We start from the raw sequence: 24,124 nt of genomic DNA, 5'->3' as shown, positions 1-24,124 counted from the left end.
TAGGTCATCCAGAAGTCTCTTCTTTTCAAGGGTGAACAATCCCAATTCTCTCAGCCTTTCCTCACAGGAAAAGTGCTCCATCACTCCGGTCATCTTGGTGGCCTCCTCTGGACTCACTCCAGCAGGTCCCTGTCCTTCCTGTGCTGGGACCCCAGAGCTGGATGCAGTGTTCCAGGTGGGGTCTCACCAGAGCAGAGCAGAGGGGCAGAATCCCCTCCCTCCCCTGCTGCCCACGCTGCTTTGGATGCAGCCCAGGACACGTTTGGCTCTCTGGGCTGTGAGTGCCCATGGCTGGGTCATGTCCAGCCTCTCACCCACCAGCACCCCCAAGGCCTTCTCCCCAGGGCTACTCTCAATCTCCCAGCCTGTGTTGACAGCAGGGGTGGCTCTGATCCAGGTGCAGCACCTTGCACTTGGTCTTGTTAAACCGCATGAAAATTAAGCTTTGTTGTTAGTCTTCTAGGTTTCTGAGGTTTTTTCCCTGCTTTTTTATTTCTCCTATTTCATGACTGGTGTCATATGTATTTAAAAAAAAGCATTTACAACTAGATGTATAAGCGTGTAACTTTTCTGTTGCCCTCTGTGAATTACTGCTTGGCCATATTGATTCGTTTGTTTCATGGTTACGAAATTACTTGTGTGCGGAAGGGCTGACAGATTAAACTGACATTCTGCAGGATCCTGATTCCAGGAGCACCAAACACCTGCAAACTTGTATGGAAAAGCTAACGGCAGCCCAGCTCGGAGCAGTCTGCAGAAGCTTGTTCCAAGAAATCACACAGATATTTGCGTTGGATTTGAAAAGCAGTAGTTCTGCCTTCAACAGCCTCTCATGGCATCGCACTACTTTCTGCAGAATTGAGTTTCACTTCGCAGCGTTGATTCCTCCGCGGAACCGCCAACAGTTCCTCCCCGCTGGATCCCTCCGCAACTCCCGGGTCAGCGAGGGCGCGCCAGTGCGGGGGACGGGACAAGCAGGAGAATGACAGGCGGAACCACCAATCAGACAGGCGGCAACGGCCGACAGCCGGCGTTGGCCCAATGAGCGCCGAGGGGGGCGTGGCCGCGGGAGGAAGCTGCGGCTGAGGGCCGGCTGGAGCCGCGCGGGAGCTGCCGCCATGGCTGACGAGATCAGCAAGGCGCAGGCGGCGCGTCCTGGCGGGGACACCATTTTCGGGAAGATCATCCGCAAGGAGATCCCCGCCAACATCATCTACGAGGACGAGCAGGTGCGGGCGGTGCAGGGGCCGGGGGCGCCGTGGAGGCGCTCGGGAGAGCGGCGGGGCGGGCGGGGCGCCTCCGCGCCTTCCTGCACCGTCCCTGGAGCTGCATCGGGCTCCTGGCCAAGGGTCGAGGGTTCTCACAGCTGGTGTAGGAGGGTAGCCGTGAAACCTTTACCACCCGCAGGCAGCCTCCTTGCGGGTTCCGAGCACCACAGCTAGCTGCTTTTGCAGGTCCCGATGTCCCTCTCAGTAGCCTTACGGAGGTTATGTAGCTCTGCTGCCAGGCTTTGGCAGTGAACCTCCGAGAAGGATTGCTGGTGCCTCACAGCATGTTAGGGCCTAAATGAAGTAATCAGCTTCAGAAGAAATGCAGCGGTTATTTCCAAAATGTAAACTAGCTACTATTCAGTATAAGATCCTCTGCACTTTTTCCCACACCCCCTTCAGATTGAAATACAGGAGCCCCATTAACAGGAGTTTTTGCTTTTGAAATAAGGTATTATTCTCAGTGGAGAATACAGACTATAAGGATTCAGTTTGTCAGATTTATGTGTGCAAAAATCATGCGTAGCTTGAAACTGTTTTCTTGATAGATGGCAGAATTGTTGCAGTTGCCATCTGCTCTAGGGAATATTGGAAATGTTCACTGCTTTCTGAAAGTCATGGTTATGTTACTGCTCTGTGTTTATGTGAAGGTATGTGCTCTTTCTTTACCCTGGTCAAAGCTCTGTGAGTTTTTCCTTCAGCTGTAATGGCTACAGCAGAGCAACCTGAGCACTACTTGATTAGGAATTGACTTCGCTGAGTGTATAACCCACTTTGACAGCCATTTGTGCAGAGTATTTTCTGGAAGAGTCATTACCTGCAGTGCCTCACTTGATTTTTACTTCAAAGTACACAGAAATGTAGAGCTTCTAGATTTTAGTTGACTAGTGGATGATCTTCAATTAATTTTGTTGACTTTATGGAGGTCTTTTTAGAGGTGGCTGGAAGTGTTAAAAGGAGAAGGGTAAGGAAGGCCTTTAATCAATAACTGACCTTTAGAGAAAAGGAAGTACCGAAAAGTACAAAGTCTCTGTGGAATTATGCCTTATCGTTCTTTTTCCGGTTGACTCTAAACTTGCTGAAATGAAGTTTGGTTTCCCATGCACTCATGAACTTCTGTGGTTGTGCTTTTTCCTTAATGCTGCTTCTGCTTTCTGTACCATAGAAAACTATTAGCTTCCAGTCTTTTGCTCCTAAATTCTTTGACGTGGTTTGGCCATTTGCATTCTGCCTCCATGGGACTATATAATAGAAAAGCTGCTTACAAAATGGTCAACTCAAAGTAAGATTTATTTATTTGGGTGCACATTAGTTTTATTCATCAGTTATTTACTTACTATCCTTCTCTGTTTGGAAGAAATGAGCAGTTCATCAGAGATTCAGAACTTCAGGGCATTATCTTAAGGATACCTTAAAACTGGACAGATTTGGTATATAAAAGATAAGCTGTATACAAGATCAATGCAAGCTGAGTTCAGGCGTTTCAGCACTTTTATTCTTGACAAAAGCCATGTTTCTTAGTAGAAGAAAAAAGCAGTATAGTTGCAAAGAAAATTAACTTTATTGATCACAAAAAAAGTATCTAGGAAATAAGTATTTTGAAGAATCTAGATACGTGTTTTTAAGTATACACTCTCTGTGACATAACCAATAACTACCAGGTGTTTTGCTGTTAAATGTGGTGGGTAAGTCAGAGATGTCCTTGGACTAATGATGGCAGGGTGCCTGCTGTGCATCTGCATGTTTGTCAAGGTTGCAGTAGCAAGTCCCAGTTTTGTGGTCAGCCATTTGTACAAAGAGATACAGCTTCATTTTCTCTTGTCTATTGGTAATTCCTATTCGAGATTTAAGTGGTGCATGCAGTGTCTGATTGGTTGTAATTTTGGTATTTGTGTAACTTCAGCTGAGATTCAACTGCTCACTACAGACAGTTGTTTGTATTTCAAAAGTGATGCCTTTCTCTCAATTTGAGAATGTCTGAAGCAGAGCCGGTGTTAATGCATTACTGTGAAATACTTTGTGCTGTTGAGAACAGAAGTTTAATATGGCTTCGATCACGTAACTTCAGGATCTTTGGAATTGCCTTGCTGTCTTTGACCAAGGAAATATTCAGGCATATCTGGAAGATGATTAGCAACTCTTTGCCATTTATTTTATTAAACATGGTGTTAATAAAAAATAAGTAAGCATAAGCGTACTTTTTATAGGCATGCATGCCAGCAGCTCTACTAGTTGTTATGCGTGTGTTGAAATAATAAATCTTGAACCTGATTGTGTATTACTTTGCTGAGAAGGCTGTAGATTTTAAACAATGCTTTAGAGAGTAGTGTTTCTTTTCATACCAGCAGGTTTTGGTAAGTAGTGTTTTGTGTTTAGAATTTAAAGGATGTAGAATAATATATCACTCAAGAAAAGCTACCATCTCTGCATGTGTTTGAGGTATGCGATAATCTGCTGAAGTATGTATTTAGTGAGGCATATTGATTTGAAACTCTTACCTTTCTCTGAAGCAAGTTATATTTTACCTGTTTGCTGTTCCTCCAGTGCCTCGCGTTCCATGATATTTCACCCCAAGCTCCAACACATTTCTTAGTGATTCCTAAGAAGCCAATTGTCAGGTTGTCTGAAGCAGAAGATTCTGATGAATCTGTAAGTACTCTAAAGGTTTTCTGTATACCAAACTGTGCTTCTTATTACTTCCATAAAGTACTAGGCTGTCCCCCTTTTCCTCTTGACATTTCAAAGAGGCAGAGTAGTTTTCCGATACTATAATCCTTGTCCTCTAGCTTAAAAAGATAATGGAGTTAAAGTTTTCCAGTAAAATTAGCTAGAGAAAACAAAATATGTCTGTACGTGTGGATTTCCCAGGAAAAATGAATTGGTATTTGTTATCTTATAATCCTGATGTCTGTTTTCATCGTTTGCATGCAAGAGTACTTGCTCTAATGTGGGCTTGGGGGTCGTTAGCAGGTCAGAGATGAAGAAAAGGAAGGTTAGCTGAGAGGTGCTGAATCTTTCATTTGTAACTATAAACATCGAGCTCAAAGATTTTGTAAACTTTACACGGTAAAATAAAGTTTCTTTTCCACCAGAATTATGTATGTTGTCTGAAGAAGTAGTTGGGGCTTTAACCATGTAATAAATTTAGATTCTCTGACACTTGTAGTCTGTTACAGCCTGGATTGAAACTAACCAGTAGTTCTATTTTCCCCCTATATTATGCATAGTCAGTCTTTATAGTTTTTCTTGGGAAATGTCAGTTGCAGGCAGACAAGAATTTGAAGAGCAGTGGCTGAATTTCTGAGAATTAACTTACTGGCTTATTGGTTCTTTGCTCTCATTCCTTCCCCTCCTGCTCTTTCCCCTTTTCTGTGTGTTTTCTGTTTGTTGTTTTTTTCTTTTTTTTTTTCTTTCTCCTCCAGCTTCTCGGGCATTTAATGATTGTTGGCAAGAAGTGTGCTGCTAACCTGGGCCTGACCAATGGATTCCGGATGGTTGTGAATGAAGGGCCTGAGGGTGGGCAGTCTGTCTATCACGTACATCTCCATGTTCTGGGTGGTCGTCAGTTGGGCTGGCCTCCTGGCTAAGATTTGTACACCACAGGAGTTAACTGCATGCATACAAGTTACCACCAAATAGATTTAATATGTTGTCCATCAATCTAGCCACTGTTAGTGTATTGTTTTTTTTAATGTGTGTCTGCAGAGGGTAATAAATGCTCTGAACAGTATTCGCACAATAAAGATCAAGCATGTGGGAATCGTCTCTGTCTGGTGTGCATTACTGTTGGAAACAACTCTGAAGTTAAAATTATGTTCTCTGGAGTTTAAAGCATGTAATGTGTTTCGGTCTGCTAACAAGTCTTCTGTAGGCAGTGATTTGCCAAGGCATTTGAAACCTGAAGGTGCAACCGCTTAGCAGACTGTCGTGTTTTTTGGGAAGAAATCTTCTAAGCTTTTTGAATGTGGTATGTAAATATTTGTAAAGCCAGTGTACGCTGCTGCTGAAACTTTTTTAAAAAGTGAAATTCCAAACATGCTCTTCAAGGGCTGTGTCAGTGAACTGCAGTGTGTTGGGAGCACACCCTGTTGGAGCTTGCTGTCAGTGGCTGCATTGTAAGGCTCAGTTTTTCCAGTGAGAATGGGTGAAACGATAGTCTTCATGGCAGCTGTGATAGTTCTATAGCACATGGGTGTTAGGGTCCCTCCCCTGCCATGGAGCCCTGGGGGGGGGGGCCCTGAGGGGAGACACGGGGTTTCCCTGCCCCTGGTCGCCTTTGTTTCCCGTTGGTTGGTTTGTGTTCCCCGGGGTGACCAAGGACCCTCGGGTCCCGTGACTGCAGAGTTCCTGGGACGACCCTGGCCATGCGGCTGGAGAAATAAACATCTCTGAAACATCTACCACGAATCTGTCTATATATACTTTGTTTCCACGGGACTCCTGGTTTGAAATATACTTGTTGCAGTAATCCCCGCTGCAACACATGGGTACTTAAGTTGTGATTTTGATCAAATTGAGGACTTGAAATGAAAAAACTGAACTGTTGTAAGATGGTCAAGGCATTTCTTGGCACATAAGCAGCATGATGTAGTATGCATAGATATATATATTTTAGATTCCAGATTTTAGTGAGCAGATCTCCTTCAGTTAATAGTACTTTCTCTGTGTTGCTGCATACAGCTGTTCATGCAACACAGTCATCAAATCTCCCAAGACAATACATTTTCTTGTAGTTAGGGTTACATGTGTGTCGGCCAGTGTGAACACAGAACAACTGTTCTTTCTGATAAAGCTGTCACAACTAAGTAGTTTTTATGATGAAAGATACTTAAAAGCCTCAGATGCCTTGATAAAAGCCGGTTATTTGTGAGCATCAAAAGTGTTTAAGAAATGTGTGAGTGTGTGTAAAGGGTGTACAGGTAAAGCCAATTAAATGTATTTTCTGTTCAGGTCAAACTTGCAAGTTTGGTAAAGCCATTTGAGTTCATTCAACCAGAAGATACTCTGTAAGTACTTCTGAATGTTCTGAGCTTTCAGAATTTTTACCCTAAGATGTGTCTTAAACTGGAAAGTCAGCTAGTGATTCTGAAGGGGCTTGGTCTATAATTGAGTTAGGAATAAACAGGTGGTTCTGCAGTGGTAGCATAATGGCTCTTCTCCTGTGTAACGTGCATAGAAGTGAAGAAGACAACCACCCAATCCTCAGAGGTACAACATCCCTGAACATAAGCTGAATGTGTATCAAAAGAATGAGGTATCGCTAGCAGACACAGTGGGGCTGCAGTAAAGGTTTGTGGCTGGGAAACTGGCTATCAGAGTGAGTTCATGGAAGGCCCCTAAGGATAGTGAGATGAACCATCGGCATCCAAATATGAGAAGGGGCATATGACGTGTGTACTTTGACTTTTCTAATTTCTGTTGTATTGTGATTTTTTTTCACACTGGCATATGTGATTTGAAGCATAACTGGTGAAGTTTTTGCTGGTGAACCCTGTATGAAAGTAACCCAGTAAAACTTCTGTTTCTCTACTTTGAATCTTGGAGATGTACTTGTATGTGCTTCGGGAAGGTAAAGAAGACTTCCAAGTGAGGGCAGAACCATGAATCTGTTGCAAAGGTAGCCATGAGGCCAGCTTCCTAACTAGTTTAATTGTGCTTAGGTCTCAGATGTGTACCTTCTAGATTGATGCTCAAATGATGAGTAGTACTGAAACCTGTCAGACAGTGGTATACTCAATGTGGGAAAAATATAATTGGAGAAAACCTTTTTTTCCCCTTATTTGTGCATGTAGGAAGTGGAAGAACTGGGCATTAGTTGACTTCTGCCTCTCACAAGTACTTGTCAGTCTGTTGCTAAAAGGCAGACCAGGCTGCTTGTCATGAGTTTTCTGCTTGCATTGCTTTTACTTCTGTGGTGAGGTGATGACTCCAGTGCAGCTGCTTTGTCCTTAGGGCCACTTAACAAAGTGAGGTGTGTTAACTGCATCACAGGGAGGCAGCAAACTTCATCTTAGTAAAAACCAGGGCAATGGACATGAGAAAGTAGTTACACTACATATATCCCTTTACTCTACATTAGTGATGGATCTGAAACACCCAGTGGAAGATCTTGATCTGTTTTCTCAAGTAATCAAATGCAGCTGGATGACAAAAGCCTGTGAGCAATTCAAGGATTTCACCTTTATATAATCTTCATGGGCTGAAGGTGGAAACAATTTACCTGATTTAATTACAGGCTGATGTATAATCTGTGTCCACTTAATGGGATGATTGAGCTAGGCAACATCTATTGTTAATCTCTGTAAACTCCCTGAGGTATCTGGAAGGTGTTCCAGCTTATCAAGAGATAAGCATGGAGCGGAGAGTCTGTTTGGAAGCAATGGGGAATTTTAATGTGCCTTGTCATTTCAGGAAGATTGCATTATTACTGTAAACTGTAGTGGTCTCTGGTGGAATTTGTGTCTAATCTTCCAGATAATACCACTGTTACATCACTCTTAATCAGAGACAACCTGTCAGAGAGAGCAAAACTGCACATGTGAAATTTATGTCAGTTTTTAAAATGCCAAATACTGAGTTTGAAGTAACACTTCCTAGGTATGAAATTTGGTATTCTTTTGGGTATTGAGCTGTCCAGTCATGTTGAGTCAAGTGGTCCACATGTACCCATGGAGTTCTTGAAAATCCCATGACAGTAACAATTGCAGGTTTGAGTAAGTCGTACTGACTGAGGCTGCAGTTGTCTTATTTTTTCCTTTCTGTTTGCTGTTTTCTTGTGTGTTAGAACTCATTTTTGTGGACCACACTCAATTTTTGTGGCATTTCTCTCAGGAGCACTGTGTTGATATTTTATTTGGTTATGTTTGCATTTGCTGTGGATTTAAATACAAAGTTCTGTCTTGATTTATTTTCTGCTCCAGTTACTGGGGGGAAAAACAGCCATTGCAACAATTCCTTTTACTTCTTAACAGATAGGAAATGTCTGGTAAACTAGGCAAAATTTAATCTTGTTTCGTTGTCATTTCCAATTACAAATTTCTTTCCTTTTAAGAAACTCTATATACTCCAGCCAATTCACAGCTGAACTTGAAAGAACTGGGGGAAAAGCAAAACGTAGGCTAATAGTGTTAGGCAGAGCTGTTCGCCAGTTTTGACCATTAGGTATGTACCCTATACCTATCTGTCATCAAGGATTTGAAGAGGAAGTATGTGATTTCATTGGACTGTGATGTGCTTACACACGACACTTGGGGTAGTTGCAGGGCTGCCAGGTGGGAGAAAAGTCTTGAACCTGAGTCTTCTGGGTAGTAGTTGAAGAGGGAGTGGTGATGTAAGAAGTCAGTGCTTCAGTAACTGGGTTAGGACCATGACCCTTTGGTGATAGGAAAGTTGGGAAATACTCCTTTTAAGTGGGAAGCTTCAAGACAGCAAATTGTCCTGAGAAGCAGAAGATCTTGAGACAAAGAATTCCAGAAAAAAAAGACTACCTCTTCTCTACTTGTGGTAAAAGTGAAAGAGAACTGCGTGCAAAGGATAAAAACAGTATTAGCCTGTAGGGTGTTCTGTATATTGTAAACCCAGCAACACCTGTGAAGGTTGTTGTACTCCATGATCTTGGAGGTCATTTCCAACCTTGATGGTTCTGTGATTCTGATATGTTACGGAGTAGATGTGAGCGTGGCTTATTTGGTCTTGCTAAACTTACTCAAACACAGTCTCACTGGACAGAATGCTCTTGGGATGTGAAGGGTAAAGGGACAAAAACTGAGGCTGGAGCTGTAGTTGCTGACCCCTTTTTTGTGAAGGATTTGTGCTGTTGGTCAATGTTGCTAAAGGTCAAGGACCAGTCAATCTCTTACAATCTCTTACAGACTTCAGTAGCAGAGAAGACAGTTGAAAATAATTATACACCAAAACAATCAGGTATTTTTACTTTGTTGTCATGGTAGCTGTACTTGTGTCAAATTTTCATAGAGCAGAATCATAGAATATCCTGAGTTCAAAGGGACCTATAAGGATCATGGACTCCTGCTGCTGTGCAGAACAACCCAAGAATCACATGTGCCTGACAGCCTTGTTCAAACACTTCTTGAACTAGACAGGCTTGGTGCTGTGACTACTTTTTGAGAAGCCTTTTCCAGTGCCCAGCACCCTCTTGGTGAAAGACCTTTTCCTGATATCCAATCTAAACCTCCCCTGACTCCATGCCATTTCATCAAGACCAGTCACTGGTCATGAGAGTGAAGATATCGGTCCCTGCTCCTCTGCTTCACCTTGTGAGGATGTTGAAGACCTCAGTGAGGTCTCCCCTCAGTCTCCTCCAGGCTGAACAGACCAAGTGACCTCAGCTGCTCCTCGTAAGGCTTCCCCTCCAGACCTTCACCATCCTTCTAGTCCTCCTTTGGATGCTCTCTAGTAGCTTCATGTCTTTTACATTGTGGCACCCAAAACTGCCCCCAGCACTCAAGGTGAGGCTGCCCCAGTGCAGAGCAGAACAGGACAATCCCCTCCCTTGCCCAGTTGTCAATGCTGTTCCTGATGCCCCCCAGGACACGGGTGGCCCTCCTGGCTGCCAGGGCACTGCTGACTCATGTTCAGCTTGCCACTGACCAGGACCCCCAGGTCCCTTTGTGCTGCACTGCTCTCCAGCCTCTTGTTCTGAGGTCTCTCCATACACCCAGGGTTGCCCCATCCCAGGTGCAGAATCTGGCACTTGCCCTTGTAAAACTTGATACGGTTGCTGATTGCTCAGCCCTCTTAATTTGTCAAGGTCTCTCTGCAGGGCCTCCCTCTCTATTCTTGAGGGAGTTGACAGTTCCTCCCAATTTAGTGTCGTTGGCAAACTTAATATTCTTTTGAGTCCTATGTCCAAGACATTTATGAAGATGTTGAAGAGAAGTGGACCTATTGAATTTTGTCAATGTAAAAATTCTGTTACTGTGAAGAAGATAATGAATTTTCTAGAAACTTAATAAAACATCATACTAATGTTTGAAAGATGGAAACTATATGTAGAAAATTCCCACCCTACTGTGTCATAGTTGAGAATGAGAACATTCTGCCTTGTCTATGGCTTACATTTTGTAGAAAGCTCTAAAGGGCCCTGGAATCCTCTTGCCAAACAAGAACAGGTCTGTCAGTTCATTCGTGAAATACATACCTGCTTCAGGTACTTTTCCTCTCTTGAGAGTGCCAGTCTTTAAGTGCTGTTTTACATAAGCAAGGAGGTATGATCAGTATTGTAGACAATGTCAGCTAGCACTTTCTGAAGCATCTGGTTGGACCCATAGGCTTTAGTCCCTTACAAGGTCATTTATCCTTGCAGAGTGGGGATACTGCTTCATGTCCCTATGCTTCTTACTCTTATAGCAAGATCTAAACTACAGCATGTGGTGTGTGTGGAATAGCAATTCCAGAAGCGTAATTTCAGGAAGAAAATATCTGTGGGGAAAAGGAGAAGGAGAGATGATGAGAAAAATACCCTTTTTTTGCATGGTATTGTATATTTCTGGTGTTTTTCTCTCTGCATACTTTTCTGAGTGCTCAGGTGTAGAAATCTGGAGCTGAAGTTGCGTAGCTCCCAAGAGTGGTTGCTTCTCCATGGTTTAGCTCCATGCTAGGTAGGGGTCTCCCCCTGTCAACCCGATGGCAAGCCAAGGGAAGCTCGATGCCTTGATTTGCATCAGAGCTTATTCACCTGTTCATAACATTTCTGTACTCTTGCACAGAAGTGAGGTTCCAATGAGCTATGGTGACAAACCTAACATCATAATACTTGCATAGATCTTCCTTTCTGTCATCTGTTGATTGGAATGCATTCAATGATTAAGCTGCAAGTTGCACTGCTGCTTATTAATAGTTCTTTTTTATTCCTAATAACTTCTGGAAAAGGATTTAATGTGATTTGATTTTTAGTCCAAAAAATATATCCTATAAATTGTGCCTGGTTCTTAATTTAGTTAGAACAGTTGGGTTTATGCTTGATGGAAATAATCAGCTCATCACCTTTTTTGTAGTAAGAAAAACCTCATTTGATTCTTAATATGGTGGGTTTTTCTATCATTTAGCAGCACAGCAGCATCCACGAAATTGCTTCTGTTTTTATTCACAGTAGAGCAAAAACATGCATTTGCTTTTCCAGCTGTGACATGAAAACATTCAAGTTTTGAATCAGAAGATGCGAAGTAAGTGAGAGTCATGGTACAGCTCACTTTCTGCTCTGAAGCACCTTGTTGATTTCATCTCAGTCTCCCTGGAGACTCCACTTATCATTAAGTCATAAGCTAGCCCAGGGCCTTCCTCTGCACAAACAGAATGGAATTTCAGCTTCATGGCCAAACAAGATGCATTGTGACTGTATCCTGTGGTTAGAATGCTTATTTATATTCAGTGAAGCTTAGCTTAGAGGAATGTGGAAAATACTATCACTCTGGTCCCAGAAGTTGTGTTGAAGACTAACATGAGGATCAGGCTAATGTTTTGCAGAGGAAGATGAGAACAGCAAGAGGGTAGAATTATATTCCTGTATGTGAAACTCAGGCCTTCTATCTCATAGTAATGGCATTTGGGATAGAATATGGTGACTACTTTAAGTGCAAAACATAGGATGCAGGGGTAGACATTTTTTAATTAGTCTTTTCCTTCAGACAGCTTTTCAATTAAAAGAAGAAGTTTCTGACTGCATGATATGTGTTCTGATCTTGCTGAGGCAATGCTATGTGATGATAGACTCTTTGCGTGTGTAAGTTATGCTGTAATCACACTTGCCCTCTTTGAAAAAATATAGGTAAACACAGACATTTCTGGAGATAACCAGATCAAACAAATTGCTTCCTTGAACATTTAAGCACTTGTGTGTCAAGGATGTTGTTCTGTCTGGGGTTTTTGGACATGGGTGAGCTACACAACTCTGTCATCTTTACTATCATTATCTTCAGACTTGAATGAGAGGCCGTGTGTGTTACAGAAACCATCTGCGTAAGTAGAAGAGCATCCTGTCTATTGCAGAGAAATAAAAAATGTTTATGAAATTCTTTCAGACCTTTACAGCAGCACATTTACCTTTGTAAGAGGTTTTAGTTTAGATTGTTCATGATTAGTGGTACTACTTCTTCATCCATATGTTAAGAAAGTGGTTTCCCAAGTTTATTCTGTGTATTACTGCAGGAAAAGAGAAAGTGTACCAGAATAATGATCCTTGTCTTTAGAAGAACAAACTTCTTGAGTCAGACTGTAGATTAGATCCCACGAGAGGTAGCTGTGGAGAGGTCTAAGACAGTTTTTTGATTGTCAAGAACAGCTTCCTTTGGCTTTGAAGTTCAAAGACGGGGATGTGTCGGGGGATCCGCATGGTTGAATGGGCAACTCTGACTGAACTCAAGTGTGAAAATCACTCATACACCAGTGGAAGGGGGGATGAGCTGCATGGAAGAAAGGAACATTTCTCAAATGGTGTAGAAGAGGCCAAACTCAGCTGGAACTGAAATTTGTGGTGGATGAGAAGGGCAGCAAGGGCTGTTACAGCTGCTTAAGCAGCAAGAGCAGTTTAAGGAGCATGTAGACCTGCTGAAAAGATTAAGTGGTAAACTTAGCGACACAGAAAATTGAAAAGGCTGAGTAGCATTTTTTGTTCTTTTTTTACTTGTAAGGTCTGCTGTCAGGTCTCCTAAGCCTGTGTACACAGAGGCCAGGTTTGGGCCACGGTAAAGAAAGATTGAGTTAAAGACTTCTTAAACAATCTAGACTTACAGAGGAGGTCATGGAACCAAGCAAGGTGCATCCAGTACTGCTAAGGATACTGGTCAATGTCACTGTGAAAGCTTTCTCTATGGCATTCAAACAGTTATGATGCCTGGGAACTACATTATGACTAGAAGAACACAGACATCACAGCTAGCCTGAAGAAAGATAAGACAGATTTGGGGAATTTCAAGCCTAATTGAAGTCTCCAGGGAGATCATCGAGCCAGTCTTCCTGGAAATCATTTCTAGGCCCTTCAGGAAAATGTGATCGGGTAAAGCAAACAACAGCATTACCTGTTCTGATTGTGCCTGACCAACCTGATTGCCTTGTACAATGACATGATTAACAGTGTGGATGTGGGGAGAACAAAATGAGTGACGCAGCGTCTTTGTATCTGAAGGGGAGAAACCTGACTGGATTGATAGAATTCCAGGTGGGTGGAAAACTGGCTGGGCTCATGGGTTCAAAGAGTAGGGGTTCAAATAAGTGGCTGGTCAGGCATGACATTCCTCAGGATTTTGAATTGCTAACATTTACTGTCTTCATGAATCACCTAGAAAATGGGATGGAGTACACCCTCAGGATATTCCGAGGTGACATAAAATTGGGGATGGAAATGATTGATAAGCTGGAGGTTGGGACTGGTATTCAGAGGCACAAGTGGTTGAAAAAGACTGATGGGGACCTTCTGAAGTTCAGCAAAGGTGCTGAGCCCTGCACTTGGACCAGTCTCTTGCAACAAATACGTTGGCAACTGACTGGCTGCAAAGCAGGATCTCAGAAGTCTAGTGGACAAAAAGTCGAAGAAAAGTCAGCAGGATGCCCTTTGCAGCCATGAAAGCTAGGCCCACCCTGTGCAACATTAGGAATGTTTAATTGAGGAAATTCATTAATTCCCTCAATTCAGCACTTATGAGATGGTGCCTGGAGTGCTTTGTGCAGCTTGGGCTCAATAGTCCAAGAAAGATGCAGACATACAGGAAGGAGTGTAGTGGTGAGCTACCTAGAGGGTTGCTGAAGCACATGATATTCAAAGGGAGAATACCCTGAGAAATTGTGTTGGTTTGTCTTGAAGAAAGAATGGCTTGGAGAGGGCTTTCTCTTTGTGGCTTTTTAGTGGGTGGTTGTAGAAAATTCAGGCTTCTGGAGGTGCAGAGGGAAAGGGTAAGGGTTGATGCTGCAGCAGGAGAAGTTCTGAGTAGGAATATTAGGAAAGATTTCACAGTGAGAAAGGTTAATTGCTGGAGGAGATTGCTTAGAGAGACTGTGGAGACTGGAGACGCCCAAAGCTTGGCTAGACAAGACTGAGCAATGTTACCTGATTTAAAAGTTGGCTCTCATCTGAGCAGAAATGTGAACTAGACAGTCACCAAAGGTCCCTTCCAACACTGTTCTGTGGTTCCATTAGCAGCAGCATAAACATCTTCTAGGAAGAGTCAAAGTGATGGAAAGAAAGCCATAAGGCAAAAGATCCAAACAGTCAAATTTACAGAATTACAAAATAAAAAAAGTGAGGAAGAAGAGTTGGTTGTATTTGAAATCCTGTAATTTTGAAATTTAAATGCAATGAGACTTAATATGTTTGTGTAAAATTTATGACATATCCTACCCTTCTGTCTTGAGGCAGGGAGAAATGCCATATTAAGCTGCTCATTGTTAGCCACAATTAATTATAACTCAATGTCTGGAAACAATCAGAATGTGGAACACATTTCTTGCAAGCACAAAAAAAAGAAAAGAACACAAAGAAATGGAACGAAGGAGAATTAGAGCTGTTATGCAGTTATGAACAGACTGAATTTTCTGTATTGAAAGATGCATGATTGTTTCTTGTTTTACAGGATATAAATTTTAAGAGAAATGTGGACAATGTCCCCCTAACCCTTTGCATTCCCTCATGGATTGCAGCTATCTTGGGATATTACTCAGCCACTGTTAATTCCCATGGAAACTCAGAAAAAAGCAGATTAACTTGATACTCTATTAGTAAACTGTCTGGGAGTGGTTACAGAGAAACAGAAAGCTGCTCGATAGGAGGTATTGGAGTCTGAAACTCCAATCCCCAAACTTCTTGTTGTAACTTAGCCCTCTTGTGTCTTGAGAAAAAGTGAAAACAAAGTTGAACATGCCATATACTTGCCAATATTGTAAATCTTGCTGCAAAGATTTATGAAGTTAATTTGGTTAGTTGGTACTGTGATGTAATCAAACTGGAAAAATTATTATATCCTCTGTCAACTAGATTTTTCTGTCTTTTGAAATTATAATTCAGGAGGATTGAGGAATTGAAAAATGACATATTTGGTGGGCACAAATGTTTAAAACCATCTTCACAGCCCTGAAAGAAGTGACCTGCAGCAGTTGGCTGGCTAATCTAGGCACTTGTGGCCAGACATTAAAATTCTTCCTCTTTTCTTTCCCTAAGCAAAATAAGTTTTTCATGGCTAGCAGTACATTTTTTTGACTCACAGTGATCAGTCTGAACTTTTTGTAGCTCCCATTTGAAAACCACTGGGATAGATTTTAATAAAATAATTCTAAATTAGGCTTTCACAAGGAAATTTTTTATTAGTTGTTTATCTTAGACTTATGAAATATACTGCATCTGATATGTTTCAAAAGTAATGTGACAAAATGAGATTAAAAAATTGGATACTTTTTAAAAATTCAATACATTGTAAATGGAACAATGGATAATTGAACAAAATAGAGTAAGAAAGACTACAACAATCAAAAATTTAATAATTATGTAGTATAATGGAAAGGAAGAAGACAAATCTCAAGGCAGATAGGATAATGGGATACTGAGAGTAGGAAATTAAATAAATATGGCTTGCTGAACATGACTTCAGGTCCGGATACTGAGTATTGCAGTAAGTATAATTTTAATGTATAATCTTAATGTATATTTTATTGACGTGTTTTTCAAATGCTCTTAACAGACATCTGCCTTTGTAATTTACACTGGTTTCAGTGGGATCCACATTCAGCCCTTCCTGAGCACTTATACAAATTCCTTACATCCTGTCTGCCTAAACCAGGGCATATTAAAATATTAAGATATATAAAAATCATTGCAGTAGCGAGCAATATTGTTGTCCAGTGAAAGACATCCTGATTCTTGTGTGTGTTCTGTAACTGAAATGGCACGGACTTTGTAAGCGGATACAGTGAAAAATGCCACACCCATATATCCACAGTGAAGCGCCCTTGTCTCTTTGTTAGAAGCAGCGTGCTGTGTTTTCAGGGGAAGGATCATGCCTTGGGAACGGCGGATAGAATTCCCGATCCAATTGCCGTACGTGTGCTGCCCCGGCGCGGCCACGCGGGGGCAGCCTGAGACCGCCGATGGACTCGGCCTCTGGCGGTTCGAGCGTCTCCGCTTTCCCCTCGGTGTGTGACAATGCTGAAAGAACTGTTAAGTTTTTTCAGTCACTATTGAGTGACTACAGCATTAGTCAGTAGGGGCTGAACAGTAGGAGCATGCTAATAGCAAAAGTTGTAACGAAAAATAAGTGATACAGGCTTTTAAATGGCGTCTGCTCTGTTGCACAGTATTTCTGGTTTGCGGAACAGCATTCATCACTTCAGCGTGGTTGAGATTGCCTTTTTTTCAGAGTTTTAGCTTCTAATTAGCTTGATACAATCTTAAGAGCTGCAGTGTGTTAGTTTAGGAAGAAAAATTTTGCTGGTGTCCTTGTGCGTCATGCATTGAATGCCCTTGAGAATTCATTACATACACTCATGTTTGTATGAACTTGGTGTTTCTGGAGGGTCCTTTCCCAGAATTATCAATGTAAGTGCTACAAAGATGACATGCATTTCATCTTTTGAAGGTCGCATGTGTAAAAACTTATCTTCACATCTATTATATAGTCGCTGCAGGCATATACAACATAGGTGGTTGCATAACTCTTTACAATAGAAATCCTACCTTTGTTGTCTCATGATTCAGACAAGTACTGGATTGGTGCAGCGTATCATTACATTTCTAGAACTATATCAGAACCCTTAGCAGAAAAGGGTCATTGAAAATCTCTGAGTAATAACTCAAAATAGCTAACAACCACTTAGCTGTAATTATATAACAATGCAAACCTTTTTTCAGAAATGCTTTGGCTTTATGCACAATTCTATAAAAGCCCTTACTGAATAATGCTGTAGTCACTTAACGTTGACTGAAAAAACTTAACAGTTCTTTTAAATCATTCTTCAGCTAAAGAGTTGCATTTCATTTAGGAGGAGCATTAAGATACAAAATGGGGACTGAATGCCAAGTCAAGGATATTCTGAATCTCACTGGTTCTTTCATTTTGCTATTTGTTGTTGGGTTTTTTTTGTTTTTTGGTGGTTTTTTGGTTTGTTTTTTTTTTTTTTTTTGGTAATATTTTTTCCCCTACAAGTGCAATTCTTGTATCTGATTCATTAGCTCCTTTCATTTAGACTACAACTGGTGCCATGCATGGTTGAAAAACTTACTGAAGCAGGAATCAATCCTGTGTATGTCATGGACAAACACTTCAATTAACCAAGACAGATCACAAGATGAGGTCCTTGAATATTCTTCTAGTCAGAGGCACACGTTTTTTTGCAAGAGCATAATGAGTATATGTGGTGCTGAATAAATCAATCTGATCAAGCGAAAAAAGTAATCCAGGAGTGCTATCTTTAGGTTAGCTGCAGACCTATGTTGGAATAGAAAGCACAGTAAAAAGTGTGTTGCAATTCTAAAATAGAAAGTTCTAGCAATAAGTAGTGGAAACTAATGAGAAGATTTTTACTTCAAGTTACACTGCTTCATCACCTGTAAATATCCTTTTCAGTCTACAAGAAAAACATCTGTATTTTCTGTGTTTTTTCCTAGTAGCTGCATATGTATGTATGTCTCTACATTGCTGTTGTTAAAACAGTGAAACCAACAACATAGGACTTTCTCATGGAATCATAAACCAGATGAGACCTTAACACAGTATGTCTCATTTCATGCTTTAGACTGCCAGTGCTCTGAAAAGGTGAAAATGAAGTAGAGAAGGATCTATTTTCTGAATCTGAATATCCAATTCAAAATAATTTTGAGAACATTACTTTCAAAATGTAACTTGTTTTAAAGAATTTTAATATGTAATTCCAAATCTTTTAGCAATACTTCTTTCAAGAAAATTGTTTTAAGGGTTTTGTTATTAAAAAAAGAGGGAAAAAAAGGTAGTGAAAACTGGTAAGTATAGTTTGGTCATTGTATTGGGTTTACATGCCAGGTTTTGGTAGTGGGGCTGTTTGTGGGGGGCCTGCAGGTGTGGCTTCTGTGAAAAGCAGCCAGAAGCTTCCTTGTGTTCAGCAGAGCCAGCCCCAGGCAGCTCCAAGATGGTTGTGCCACTGGCCAAGGCTGGGCCAATTAGAAGTCATGGTAACTCCTCTGTGATAATTTATTTAAGAAGAAGAAAAGAAAGTATTGCACAGTTGTAATTGTGGCCAGAGAAGAGCAGAGTGAGAGGATCAAGAGCCCTGCAGACACCAAGGTCCATGAAGGAGAGGCAGGAGCTGCTCTAGGCACCAGAGATGAAATTCCCCTGCAGCCCCTGGTGTAAGCCATGGTGAAGCAGTTCCGTGGGGATGCAGAGATCCACCTGCTGCCCCTGGAGGAGCCCCACACCAGAGCAGGTAGGTGCCTGGGATCAGGAAAGCTAAGGCACAGATGGAGCTAAATTTTACAAAAGGTGTGAGAAATACTAAGGGTTTCCACAGGCATGTTAGTCAGAAAAGAAAGACACCACTCCACACAATCCTAACAAATAAGACAACTGACATGGAGACCCTGAGGTGTTCAAGAACTGCATTGCCTCAGTTTTCACTGATAATTCTCTTCCTGCTGCTATCAAGTCCCTGCATATCAAGAGAGGAACTAGAGGAATGAATCCGTGTATACCATAAGAGATCAGGCTCAAGACCATCTAAAAAACTAAAAATATGGGACAGAATGAGATGCACCCTAGAGTCCAGAGGGAACTAGCAGACATAATTGCTAATCCAAAAGCTCAATGCCCAAATAGAAAGAAATACTGAACACTGCCCCTCAGGAGTCCATATTGGGACCAATACTTTTCAGTATCTTCAGCTCAGCATAGACAGTGGGAGTTAGTACATCCTCAGCAAGTTTGCAGATTACACCAAGATGAAAAGAAGGCCACGTGCAAGGTCCTGTATCTGGGTCAGGGCAGTGACCAGTATCAGTATTTGTTGGGAGGTGACTGGATTGGTGGCAGCTCTCAAGAGAAAGAGTTGACCATATTGGTAGATGAAAAAGTAGGTATGAGCTATCAATTTGCACGTGTAGTGTAGAAAGTTAATCATATCCTGGGGTGCATCAAAGTAGGCATGGTCAGCAGGTACAGGGAGTGATTCTTGCCTTCTGCTCTTGTATGACCTTACCTGGAGTACTGTGTCTAGCTCTGGGGCCTCCAGTACAAGAAAGACTTAGATCTGTTGGAGTGGGTCTAGTTGATGGCCACAAAAATAATCAGAGGGCTGGAGCATCTTTCCTGTGAGGAAAGGCTGAGAGAGCTGGGGTTGTTAAAGCCTGGAAAAGAGAAGGCTGCAGGGAAAACTTACAGCAATTTTTCAATATATGAAGGAGATGAGTAAGCAGAAAGACAGCGAAAAGGCTTTCTGAAATTGAAAGAGAGTAGATTTAGATTGGATATAAGGAAGACCTTTTTTATGATAAGGTTGGTAAGACACTGAAAACAGGTTGTCTGGAGAAGTAGATGCCCCATCCCTAGAAGTCTTTAACATCAGGTTGGATGAGGCTTTGAGCAGCTTGATCTGGTGAAAGAAGTCCTTGCCTTGGGCATGGGGGTTGGACGAAATGAAATACTAAGGTCTCTTCTAATGCTACTCAGACCATGATTTTGTGTTATTTGCTGGGAACAATTTCCTTGTGATTGTCCATCTGAAAAGGTACAAGACTGTACTTGCTTTTTCTCACTGGAATATGCAAGTCATATTGGAATATGACTGGGCTTCAGTAGATAATTCTTTTTTCACAGGCTAGGTCAGATGCTTCTTGATTTTATCACCCATACAACAAAGATCAGCCTTCAATGAGCATTTATGGGAGCAGAGTTTAGTCCTTGAATTAATAATATGTGTGGAAAGTCAACATGACAGAATCAAGCATGAGTCAGAATTAGCAAAAATGTTAATGGAGTCATATTCCCACCATATTGCTCAGTACGTCTGGGTTGTGATTGCCTTAGCTTGGAACAGTGTTGACTCAGGTTTCCTCAGCTTTGTAATAGTGCTAGAAGGAAGCCAATGTATTAGAAGTACTGTCTGTGACTGTGGCTAAGTAACATATTTTTTAATAAGCTGTTTAATGAACTGCAAATGTTTGCATTTTCTTCCTTAGATTTCTACTTTAGATTGACTAAATGCAAGCTGCAGGAAGAAAAAAAACCCAAACAACTTACTGGTTTAGCTTTGGCACTTTCAACCACTCTAATAGAGACATCATTGTTCAGCTGCAGCTCACTTTATTTTTACATTTTCACAGTGAAGAGATATGGATGAGACATGGAAAGTGTAAAATTAATTTGGGAACAGTCGCTTTTAATTTTCCTAGGACTTCTGAAAGCATTATAAAGGCACTGAATCCCTAGGGAGATACAATGCAGTTTTGAGATGTTTGGCAATTCAGGAAAGAGGAGAGTCATAAGAGGCAGTGCCTCTGTATGCTGACCTGAAGAAGGATTGCTTAAAGGTCTGGTTTCTCTCCCATGAAAAAAAAATAAGTCGGAAAACCACAGATCTATTTTCTGTCTTTCTGGAATGTGTAAGTTTCCGTGTTACTGCTCGTTTCTGTCTCATTTTTAAAAAGCCCTGACTTTGTCTGTGCTCTAGTGGTTTCAAGAGATCATAGCTAAAACTTAAAGACACCAGACTTCCTTTTCTTTCCCCAGACTTCCACCACTGCTTGCTGTTCTTTTAGGTATGATCTGAATCAAGGAGCTTGGACTGTACTAAGCCTTACTCTCTTATAGGAAACTGTTTCCTGTAAGTTGATTAAAATTACTTTAAAGTGGAAATATTTCTGGTAAGCTTTTATCACTGACTGATAATTTCAGGAAACAGTTTTTCACTAGGCAGCCTTTAGGTTCAGTATATCTTTAAAAATATAAAATACTTTTTCTTATCTGTGTTTGAGGTAATTCTGATATCCAGCTATTAGCTGGTTCGTGAGTTTTGTGTTTGGATACAGCAGAGTGCTTCTGTGGGAAAATAGGCTTCATTCTCCCTTCATATCCCATTGCCAGCTTTCATGAGGCTACATCTGTAGAAGTGTTGCAAAAAATAGGCACTTACAGGTAGAAAAGTGATTTGAGCTTAGAAAAGTTCTTTGTAAGATATTCAGAATGTAGCTCTGCTAATTAATGAAAATAACCAACACCAAAATAACACTAAATCTTCACAGGGAAAGGAGATCAGAAAGGAGACAGAAGTAGCTTAATAAGATGTTTGTCTTGCTTCTAAGTGGAAGTTAGAGACTTGCAATAACAGGATTCTTAGCAAGGTTAAGGCTTTTTGCCTATTATAATATTGCTGCTTTTTCCAGAAAAGAGCAAATAGCTCTTGTAAATAGGACTCTTAAACACACATGAAAGCTATAGATTATGTTCTATTTATTCTTATGCTGCTTTACTGTGAGCATTAATGCATTTTTATCCAGCAAAGTATCAGGTATTACTATGAAAGCTAGATGTGTAATGTAGTATTAGTTGCTTCATTGCTAATTTCTGTTTATATAATTGGAATTAATTGGGGGTATTTCAAAGATGCTGGCCAGAATGCTGACCTTAACTGAAACATTTTGGTTAGGTATATGTAAAAAATCTATTAGCGTAGCCTTCCCTACACTGTTTCCTGATATACCTGAGCAGTAGAGGGAATAGTTAGTCAATGCTTCAATTCTCAACCTGTCTACTACCACTGGCGATGTAGTGTCAGTGATAAAATTTGCCAGTCTGTTTTGATAGAGGTGAATTGTTTTTGGCTATCTGTTCAGGGATGTAGTCACTAAAAGAAGTATGGAAAGAAAGAGTAAATTCCTCTGGGCTTGAATGTAATGATTGGAAGGCTTAGGGCAGCATGCAGAAGCCTGTGTCAGAGTGACAAATATCCTTGTAAGGCAGTTTATGTGGGCACCGCATCTAGCAATATTTGGGATGAGCCAGAGGTGGGGTTGAGAGCTGGAAACATATGTCATGAGCAGGTTCTGATCTAAAAACCAGTTAGAGCAGCTTGGTGGTACTGCTCTGAATTTGAGAACAAGGACTGTCTGATTTATGGAAGACCTTGTTAATCCCTGGTGAACAGCAGAGAATCAGAAGGTTGCAAAGTGCTCTCAAGCCATTTTAAAATGCTTTCCCAGTGTGTTTTGTTACTTTTGGCAGATTCTGCATCATGCCTTAGAGGAGTTGTACTGCATCTTGTGCTCTTTCTAAGGTCACCCTGTATCTGCCTGTGTTATCATTGTTTTGACAGCAACTTTCTGAAAGCACATTTCTGTAAATGAAGTCCAGCGATAGTAAGAAAAGAGATATTCCAGTAAGACTAATGGCAACTGCATTTTCTAATCTGAGGAAGAAATTTATTCCCTTTTTATGCTGGCAGAAATGAAAGAATTCCATAATTGAGGGAAATATTTTTCCTATCTGTATGATAGACCATGACAGGTGCTTTTCTACAGACACAAGTGAAAGCACTAGGCAAAGGTTCTTTGAATAAATGAATAAAACATTAAAGCTAAGGTTTACTGTATGGTTCTGATATGAAAATTTGTTCATAGTATTTCCTGAAAATTAATTAGTGCACAGGAAGCAGAGCTGATTCCTGATTGCTCATACATAGTGCAATCACAAGGTGGAAATAAACAAAATAATTAGACAAGCTTTAGTGTTACGGGAATAAGGGTGACATTTGTTTATCAGTATTTCAGCTATATTCCTACCATCCTGAGACTGAAATTCACTGTTAGACAAAAGGTGATCTCATCCCTCTGACATGTTATTTTGAGGGCTCCATGGACCATGGTTGCTTATTTGTACTGAACCCACTGTAATGAACTGCCTTGTTTTTGTTATCCAGTGCTGTGAGGAATATATACCAGAATTCTGCAAATGTTTTTTTGGTTTTGTTTTGTTTCCTTCTGTCAGTTAAGCTGTTGAAGCAGTCCACCTCACTTCCAATGTATAATCACAAGAATTGTGTTTATTGGTTTATTGTGCTAAAAAGATTTGATGCCCCAACGATGATTTTGTTGGCTCTGAACTACTTCCCTTTGTAAGGCTGTATATCGTTAACACAACATCAGAAACAGAGTCAGCCTCCACTGACAGAAGGTAATTTCAGCTCACATCCTTGTTTTCCACTACAGAAAATTTTGCATCCTTTACAAACAAGGCATAACCTTCACCTGAGTTCTGTAATTAGTTTGTGCCTTTAAACTGAGTATTTGTAAAATGGGAGTAAGTGGTCAGGATAGGTAGATGGATAGATAACCCAATTAATAAATAATTCGGTTATGTAAGCATCTTGTGAAAGTTACCATGACTCTTCTATCAGAACTGTCAGATCTTCCTTTCAGTGCATTATTCTTACTATAAAAATGAGAGTAACTGCATTATATTTTTCATACCCCTATTTTACTTTCATGAAGACAGTCTGTTTGCTCACAATCAGGAGACCAAACTCAGAAGTAACTTCTTTTTTTTCTCATTGCTGATATTTTTTAATACCATGTAGTGATCTAACACAGTGACACATTTAAAATCTCTTGAAATCCTCTTAAAAGGGGAACTCTAAAATGGGGAAAAATAATAGACTATCTTGTTAAGATTTGAATGTGTCTTCTATACTTATGCATAAACTGAGTTCTGAATGTGAGCTTAGATTTTGTTATTATAATATATGTTTGGGGTTTTTTTTGTAAGCTGCTCCACTTTTTTCCAACTTAGGAAAATTTGGTGTTTCATGAGAAGTTGTGCGATATTCAATTCACACCAAATTTAAATTAGTCTTTTAAGAAAGAGAATTATGCAAAAGTAAGAGGATGTTGAGTA

General features: G+C 40.8%; 1 protein-coding gene across 1 annotated transcript; it reads left to right on the top strand.

The window, feature by feature from the left end:
- The first annotated feature begins 1,036 nt into the window (after positions 1-1,036).
- On the top strand, positions 1,037-5,029 carry HINT1 (histidine triad nucleotide binding protein 1). Its single transcript, XM_032096997.1, has 3 exons — positions 1,037-1,229; positions 3,813-3,917; positions 4,691-5,029. Exons 1-3 carry the CDS (start codon positions 1,119-1,121, stop codon positions 4,853-4,855), a joined length of 381 nt encoding a protein of 126 aa, XP_031952888.1. The 5' UTR covers positions 1,037-1,118; the 3' UTR covers positions 4,856-5,029.
- Positions 5,030-24,124: the final 19,095 nt, after the last annotated feature.

The sequence above is a fragment of the Corvus moneduloides genome, chromosome Z (assembly GCF_009650955.1).
Source record: "Corvus moneduloides isolate bCorMon1 chromosome Z, bCorMon1.pri, whole genome shotgun sequence".
Classification (NCBI taxonomy): Eukaryota; Metazoa; Chordata; class Aves; order Passeriformes; family Corvidae; genus Corvus; species Corvus moneduloides.
This window is presented reverse-complemented; position numbering and strand designations above follow the sequence as displayed.